At 53.1% G+C, this 8,418-nt stretch overlaps 1 protein-coding gene across 1 annotated transcript; it reads left to right on the top strand.

Moving 5' to 3' along the window:
* The first annotated feature begins 2,958 nt into the window (after positions 1-2,958).
* On the top strand, positions 2,959-4,877 carry YDJC (YdjC chitooligosaccharide deacetylase homolog). The gene is made up of 5 exons (XM_054592641.1): positions 2,959-3,127; positions 3,219-3,378; positions 3,577-3,676; positions 3,783-3,960; positions 4,153-4,877. Exons 1-5 carry the CDS (start codon positions 2,964-2,966, stop codon positions 4,520-4,522), a joined length of 972 nt encoding a protein of 323 aa, XP_054448616.1. The 5' UTR covers positions 2,959-2,963; the 3' UTR covers positions 4,523-4,877.
* The last annotated feature ends 3,541 nt before the right edge of the window (positions 4,878-8,418 follow it).

The raw sequence follows: 8,418 nt of genomic DNA on the forward strand, positions 1-8,418 counted from the left end.
GATGTGGGTACCCAGCGTCCGCCGCCAGCCTCCTCTCTCTTCAGTTCTGTAATGCAGCTGCGGATTTCTCTCTGCGCCAGGTAGGGAGATGACCCGAGAGTCTCTCCAGGGTTCAAGTCTCCATCCTCCTGTTGGACACTGGGTCAGTGGCCCAGGGGGTCCACAGGTTCCTTGCTCGCCCTATCCCATGTGCCTCACGCAGCTGGCCCTTTTTCTGCTCGGAGTCCCCTGGACACCTGCCCACACATTCGTGTCCAGAGTTGTTGGGGGTGAAGTCCCTGAGGACGTCTGCATCCTGTCCCTGACCATCTCAGACCCTCTCCCCTCCCAGACCCCGGTGGCCTTGGCATCTTACCCTGGCCCAGAGCCCATCCGCTCATCAGAGTCTGCGCCACACTTGGTGCCAGCCCGTGCAATCTGTGCCCACTGGAGGGCAGGGACACTTTGCTCTGGGGTCGCCCCAGATCCTCCCTGCTTGCTCATTTGCATGCGGCATCCTGATTGGCTCTCAACGGGTGCTTGTTCTCTAGCTCCCCCGACACAAAGGTAGTAGGCGGGGCCCATATTGGCCCCTCCCCATTTATTCCATCTCTCACTACTTTCCGAGCCCAGAGAAAGAGGTTCTGATCTTCGGTCCACATCGGCTCTGAGGGACAAAGCCGGTCTCCTCGAGACCCAAGCACCGTCTTTGGCTTCTCGCTGGTCCCTGCATTGTCCTGGGCCTCTTGCTTTCTGTCTTCTTTCCAGTGTCCTCCCTTGGCCCAGTGGAAAGAGTCCCGGCTCTAAGCCACAGACCTAGTTTAAATTCCTAGCTCTGCTGTCCTCTCCTCTGCGAGTCAAACTCTCTAATCCTCTGCTCCTCCTCTATAAATAGAGTTGAATGTCCTTCCACACGGGAGCATGAAGATTAAATTTTCATACAACACACTGGCACCCCACAATATCCCTGTATATCTTTATCTCCTGTCTCCCTATTCCTGACAAAATCCTCATACAGTCCCCCTCCCAGGTATCACCTCTTCAGAGAAGCCTCCCCAAAAGTCTCACCCTTCCTTCCCATACAGAATGATTGCAAACCCCATCCCAGATTCTGCCACACTTTGTAGTTACTTATTTGTTTACCGGATGGAGCTTCTTGGGAGTAGCAACTAAGGTGCTCACCCCTAATCTCTAATATTCCTAATATCACTAGTAGTATTAGAATAAATACTCACTAAATGTAAATTTTCTCCTTCCACTCTTGGGACACTCAGGACCGTTGGCCTGTCCAGGATCAGCATCCTAATGGAGAATTAAGTTGACTAAAGTCCGATGATTTAATAATCATGTTTGAACACAACAGTTCTTATGCCAAGAGCTTGGTGAACTCTTGAGTCCTCCAATTCTTGCACCGCCCTTATGGAACGGACTATTATTTGTTATTCTCAAGCTTGGCTTTGTCCTCTCTGCCCCTGACCTAGGGAACAGCTAGAGCCTAAAGGACCAGAGCAGACCCAGTTGCAGGCTCAGAGCTTCAGAGGTAGTCCCAGCTCCACTACTCCTGGCAGGGTCACTTTGGGCAAGAAACTTCCTTTCTCAGAGCTTAGTATTTTCACCTGTAGAACAGATTGGTAAACAGAGATGGCATTACCAATATCATAGGCTGAACACAAATACTGCAAGTCCCTTGGGAAAATCAAGACAGCTACATCATGTCAGCCATGTGACTATTTGAATAGTCACGGGTAGAGAAAGCTAGTCTGGACCAGAGGGAAAAAAGGAGGCTGTGAATGTAAAAACTAAGAGACAGAAGCAGGGGTTAGTGCTTTCTCAAATGAAGCAATTGGTATTACATGTTTTCTTTTATTTTCTTATTGTTTAGAACTTTTACAAACCACACACACACACAGCCTCCTCTTAGAAAAATCAGTGAAAGATAGCACTGGCTGGTGTGACCCAGTGGACTGAGTGCCCATGTGTGAACTAAAGGGTGGCCAGCTTGATTCCCAGTTACGGCACAGGCCTCGGTTGTGGGCCAGGCCCCCAAGTAGGTGGTCCGCGAGAGGCAACCACATATTGATGTTTCTCTCCCTCTCTCTAAAAATAAAGAAAATCTTCTTACAAAATTTTTAAAAAAGAGAAATCAGTTAAAGACAACTAGGCAATTTGAAAAAGAAACATAAAGTGCTAATAAAACCGTGGTGTGACTTGGTTGTTTGGAGTATCCTCTGGTAGCCAGAAGTTTGAGGGTTTGATTCTGGCCAGGGAACATGCCTGGGTTGCAGGTTCGATCCCCGGTCCAGGCGCATGTGGGAGGCAACTAATTGATGTTTCTTTCTCTTGCATTGATGTTTCTCTCTCTCCCTTCCTCTTTCTTTAAAAGCGATGGAGGGTAGGCAGAGACAAATGTATTTGAAAAAATAAATAAATTTTGGATATTAATCCCTTTAAAAAAAAAGAAAAAAAAAGCGATGGAAAAGAAATGTCCTTGGGATAAGGACAAAAAAAAAAAAAAGCTAATAAAAACATGAAAAAGCTTATAGTCACCATAAAAAAGTGAAACAAGAATGAGATAACATTCATTTGATCACTATTTCTCAAAATTTGGGGGTGGGAGAGAAGAGGAATTGGGTGGGTCTATTTGCTTAGTGAAAGTACTAGGACACTATACCCAGAAAGTTAACAGCACTAATCTCCGGGGACATTGAGATTTCCTTCTTGAAGTTTTCTTTCCTGTATTTTTTTCATATTAAGTGTCATTTTTGCAGTCACTGAAAGTTTCGCGTTGCAATAAATCTATCCACGGTCTAGTTAAGTCGAAGCACACTGGGTGAAGTGGGGGGTCGTTGCAGTACCACGGCGGGACCGCTAGGTGGCAAGAACAAAGGTGCTGCGCAGGCACGTCGAGTGTGAGAGTTTAGGGGCGGGGCCTGGACTGTTTAGTCCACACCCTTCAAGTCCCCAGCCGCTGGCAAAGGGAAAGGATGTCCTGGCCGCGCGTGCAGCTGGTGGTCACCGCGGACGACTTTGGTTACTGCCCGAGGCGGGATGAGGGCATCGTAGAGGCCTTCCTATCCGGGGCTGTGACCAGCGTGTCCCTGCTGGTCAACGGCGCGGCGGCGGAGAGCGCTGTGGAACTGGCCCGCAGGTGAGGAGTGACCCCCTACAGAGAGTCAGGGCGGGCTAGGGTCATCGCCGCTCCGAGGCCGCCAGTACTCCTGCTCGCTTTCCACCCTCAGGCACCAAATCCCTACCGGACTCCACGCCAACTTGTCTGAGGGCCGCCCTGTGGGCCCGGCCCGCCAGGGCGCCTCTTCGCTGCTTGGGCCCGCAGGCTTCTTCCTTGGCAAGATGGGATTTCGGAAGGCTGTAGCGTCCGGAGATGTGGTCTTGTCCCAGGTGCGGAAGTGCGGCTTCAGGAGGACCCCTCCCACCAAGGCTCCGCCCCGAGGGTACCATGACGCAATCAGGGGCGGGAGCGGATGCTGGATGGTTGCCTGATTCCCACTGCGGAGCAGTCACGCAGCGGCACGGGGAGGGGTTCCCTTCGGCAGCTGCTTCCGGATGTTTAAGTTGCCGACTGCCGCCTCCTTCCAGGTGCGAGAAGAGCTGGAAGCCCAGCTGAGCCGCTTCCAGGAATTACTGGGCAGGAAACCCACTCACGTGGATGGGCACCAGCACGTGCACGTGCTCCCGGGTTGGTGGTCCCAGGCAGGGGGCGATGTGCCCAGGTGGGGTGGGAGGTGCTCCCAAGTAGGAAGACGTGCCTCCTCCCTGACTGCACCCCGCCCGCCCTCCCGCAGGCGTGTGCCAGGTGTTTGCAGAGGCGCTGCAGGCCCACGGGGTGCACTTCACTCGGCTGCCGTTGGAGCGCGGATTGGGCAGCTGCACGTGGCTGGAGGCGCCCGCGCGCGCCTTCGCGTGTGCGGTCGAGCGTGACGCCCGGGCAGCTGTGGGTCCCTTCTCCCGCAGAGGCCTCAGGTAGGCCCTCCCCACTCCCAACAGCTGTGCCCTGTTCCCTGCCTGGCCCAGCTCCCAGTGGGTTCCACTGGCTGAGCAAAAGGCAGTTAGGCTTCGACCAGCAGTGGCTCTACCTCTAATCCGTCCGCCCTCAGCCTAACCCAACCCATCGCTGTCTTGCCGGTCCCTGCTGTGATGCCTGGATATCCACAGGTGGACCGATATCTTCGTGGGCCTGAGCACCTGCGGCCGGCATATGTCCGCTCATCGCGTGTCAGGGGCACTGGCTCGGGCCCTGGAAGATACCCCCTCAGGCCACTGCCTGACAGCGGAGCTGATGGCCCACCCAGGCTACCCCAGTGTGCCACCGGCTGGAGGCTGCGGTGAGGGCCCCGACGCATTTTCCTGCTCTTGGGAGCGACTGCATGAACTGCGTGTCCTCACCGAACCCACACTGCAGACCCGGCTTGCCCAGGATGGCGTGCAGCTCTGTGCCCTCCATGACCTAGACTCCAAGAGACCTGGGGAAGAGGTCCCTGGCGAAGCCACTCTGGACACCTTCCTGGAGTCCTCTCAACTGTGACCCAGACAGCCAAGAACGCACGCTGTGGTGCTCAGGAAGGGGGCAAGGGCTTTGTCTGGCACAGTCCACAACCAAACCCTAGCGTGGGTTCTCTGACTTCCCTAGGCAGAGGGGTGCCACCTCTATGCCCAGGTCCTCATGACTCACAGAGTGCAGCCAAAGCTTTGGCAAGCCCTCTTGGCTGCAGGCAGGTCAGCTTGTGACATCTTGCCCTGGCACTTGCCAAGCATTTAGTGCGCTTCACGTTTCCATGTCAACATTTTCTTTGTTTAGGTGTAGTGGTGAGAGATCACTATTAATAAAATAACTTCCACTGGGTCTTGTAAACTTGAGCGATTTATACATTGTGCCCAGAAAATCTTCACAGACACACAAATGGACAAAAACAACTTCAGGACCCAAACCTGGTTGCTCTTCCAGAAAAAGATATAAAACAAGCTCCAGAGTCTCATTTTGCTCATTCTTAGAGTTTTATTCTTTGGGGAGTGCGGGGGTAGAAGAATGTCTCACCTATTTTTGGGGAGGTATATAATAATCTCAATTTTAAGAAGTCACTTGTTCTAAGTCAGCAGTTCTTTGCTATCGTAGGGGATAGGTCTGAGAAGGTCCTGGAAGCTCCAAGGTTTTCATTTAAATTTTTCCAGGAGATGCGGGGAGCAGATGGGGAAGGGGTAAGGAGGGAATTCTTGGAAGCACAGGGAGTCCTGACCGACTCTGGGGGATGGAAAGGCAGATGGCAAACCACGTGATCCTTCTTGTCTCGTGTAATACTGCTTAATTGCAGGCACTAATGTCCCCCTTTTACAGACCTAGTGGTGGAAGTGGCAGAACAGGGCTTTGAAGCTATCTGTTCATGTATTTGCTATGCACTGTGCCAGGCATGGAATCAGGTGCCAACAGAGCTCTTCTGGCCTAGGCAGCCTTGAGGGACATGCAGCTTTCTGAAGTGGGGGGTGGGGTGGGGTGGAGGTCTCCATCCTTTCTGCCTCCATCCACCCATGACCCCATCTTTGACTGTGGCTTCAGCCCCCTCTTTTCTGGCTCCATCTTCCATCTGAACCTTCCCTTGACCTTGACTTTCCTAGGTACAGCCCCTTTCCTCCTACCTTTCATTCACAGCTGTAAACTGGAACCATTGTGAGTCTGGTCCCTCCTGTTGTCTTGCCCTCACTTCTGTGCCTCAGTTCACTGGGGTCCGGCCACACTCCTGCAGGCTGCTGGCTGAACTAGTAGGGGTGACCTGATGGCCGCTTGGTGGCACAGGGGCACCGCCCTCAAGGGGGGTTTGCTGTTCTGAGGCAGCTGGCTGTGTGGCTCTCAGGCTCAGGACAGATGTGGATGGGCAGGAGGGAGACTTGGGGATCTGTACAGATGCCAGATGAAACTGTGGGAGTAACTACTGTCACTCAGGGAGGGAAAGAAGCAGTGCTAGGGGCCATCAGTGTTTAAGACTCCCCTTCCGGGGCCTTGGTTATGGCTTCTGCAGTATTGGGTAGTCAGCTTTAGTCTGATCTTCTTGAGGCCCACACGGTGCCCCCAGGAGCATAGTCTGCAAGCAAGAACACTTTCAATCACCCAGGGTCTGCTGTTAACCAAATACTGCCTGGGCCAGGCGCTATGCTCAAGTCCCAACTTTAGCTCTGGTCCTCAGGTAGCTGCCACTCCCCCATGTTGCATGAGGGAAGTAAGGAGAAGCCAATTTGGATGGGGCAGGAAGAACTCACACCAGTTCTGGCTTAGCCTTCCACTGGGTCAGGTGGCTGCCCTACAGGGCAGGGCATGGAGGTGCTGCCCAGTGAAGAAAGAGCAGGGCTGAGGCCACCAGCCTCTCAACCTGGCCCTGAGGAAGTTCTCTGGCCCTTGCCAGAGGAACCTCAGGGGCTAGAGGGTGACAGAGGCCAGGCTACAATGGGACTGGAGTGATGAAGTAGGTGCTTGTTTCAAGCTGAACAATTAAAACTGAAGGCAAGAAAATGGCAGTTCCAAGGTTCAGGAAGTTGAGAGGGTCTCGCAGGCCTCTGGCTTCGAGGAGGGGTGAAATGTGGCTGTGTCTGGGCCCAAAGGGACCAATGGTAGAACGCAACAGGAGCTAGACTGTAAAACCAGACCACGTACCCTTGGCTGTCACTGAGGATCAGTTTTCTCCTCTGTAAAAATAGGAATAATGGTGCCCATGGGGCTGTCCTGAGCTTTACCAAGGATGGCATTGGGACTAGGCAGAGCACCCCGCTGATGATCACAGGGAAGGTCTGCTCCTTGCTTCCTGGTAACATGACACCCCAGGTAAAATCTTCCCTCCTGGAAACCTGCAGACTTGGCCTGGTCTCAGCTGGTTTCATTACAGGCAAGGAATTTGGCTGATTAAAAGTGTCAGGGCCCTGGGCTGCATCAGTGCCTTAGCAGGACACTGTCCTGGGGACTCAGGGTGTTTCTGGGTGGAACCTTCTAGTAAGTGGCCTAACAGCACCCTCAGGTACACCCCCTCATTAGTTCCATGACCTTGATCAAGACAGCCAGTTTGCTCCTCTGCTAAATCTGGATAATATCACTCTCCTAGGGCTGACAGGACTGAAGTGATACATACATAGAGGCACGGTCCCCTCCCCAGACACCCAAGGGAGTCCCTCTGCAGACCCCAATAATCTGAACTCTTAGCCTTTTCTGCTCCCCTCGGGGAGTCCTCTGTGCGCCTCTTCCAGAGGCTGGGCATGGGGAGAAGCAGGCAGAAACTGTGGGAGGCCCGAGGCCCCAGCCAGCCCTCCCACACCTCCAAGAGCACCGGCCCCTGGCACTGCCACTGCCAAAAAGGAAGAAACCCACACAACCAATTCAGTGTTGGAGAGCATTTTTATTAAGGGCAGCAGAACGGATCGCAGCATCTTAGAAAGCCTATTCTCTGCCATGGGGGGCAGGGAGGAGTGGGAGGAGCTGGCCCACTTTGGTTCGGTTCAGGCAGGAATAAATTCCTGAGTGGGCTCAGGTCAGTGGTGACAACTCTCCCCTTCCCCAGAGGACCCAATTGTTTGGCTGTGGAGCTGCCAGGGCGCCAGCGTGCTCAAAGCCTGCCTGAGGGCCTGGCGACCACCGGAACTGCTTCAGGTTGGGTGGAACAAGCCACCCAGGCCTGAGGGAGGGACCACCTATGGCCTTGCTCTCCCAGGGTCAGGCCTCTCCTGACTGGGCAAATGGTGGGGTGCAATGCCAGGGCTGAGTACCCTGAGGGGCTGCCAGTTTGACAAAGGTACCTCCCGTGGTGAACAGAGAAGTGAGGGGTGACAGGCAGGCAGAACTATGCTGGTAGAAACAAGAAGCAATGGGACAGTTTCAAGAATGGCAGTAATTTTGGATTCAGAGAAGCAACGATGGTGGCTTATTTGGATAGCTACTGACAGATTTTGGCATTTTATTACAATCTGTGTGTGAGTGAAATAAAGTCCATCATCATCTTTCTGCTAATGAAGAGACAGATGTGGAAATGCTGGCCCAGCTCTCCTGGGCATACAGGAGTCTCAGAACCTGTCCCGTGAGTATGCAGGACTAAAGCTGAACCCATCGGTACACCGCAGAGACCACACACCTGGGCGACTAAACAGCGTTATGCTGCCAAACCTGCCCGTCACTCCCATTTCTGCACAGGTAAAAAAACCAAGCTGTCTTACAGGTCGTAAGCCCTGGAAAGATCTCAAGTTTTAGAACTAAAATTAAAACAAAGCAAAGTTTAAGTCATTTGTCCACAGAATCTAGTACCCTGGAGAGCCAAGAAGGGAAGCCACCAGTGGCCGAAGCAGAGATGGTGACTTCCTCTGGGTGTCAGTGACGTGTATTCTCCACTATTTCAGGGACAATCCCACTTGCTTTGAAAAAGACATTAACATTCAAACCCTGACAAGTTCATC

This window comes from Pteronotus mesoamericanus, unplaced genomic scaffold, assembly GCF_021234165.1.
Source record: "Pteronotus mesoamericanus isolate MK-2021 breed Mesoamerican mustached bat unplaced genomic scaffold, CSHL_Meso_final scaffold_371, whole genome shotgun sequence".
In the NCBI taxonomy this organism is placed as follows: Eukaryota; Metazoa; Chordata; class Mammalia; order Chiroptera; family Mormoopidae; genus Pteronotus; species Pteronotus mesoamericanus.

Bases quoted from the DNA above. Each gene is read 5' to 3' on its own strand.
- YDJC (XM_054592641.1), top strand. From the start codon at position 2,964: ATGTCCTGGCCGCGCGTGCAGCTGGTGGTCACCGCGGACGACTTTGGT. The intron at 3,379-3,576 runs GTGCGGAAGTGC...GCCTCCTTCCAG, and splicing joins GAGATGTGGTCTTGTCCCAG to GTGCGAGAAGAGCTGGAAGC. The intron at 3,961-4,152 runs GTAGGCCCTCCC...GGATATCCACAG, and splicing joins TTCTCCCGCAGAGGCCTCAG to GTGGACCGATATCTTCGTGG.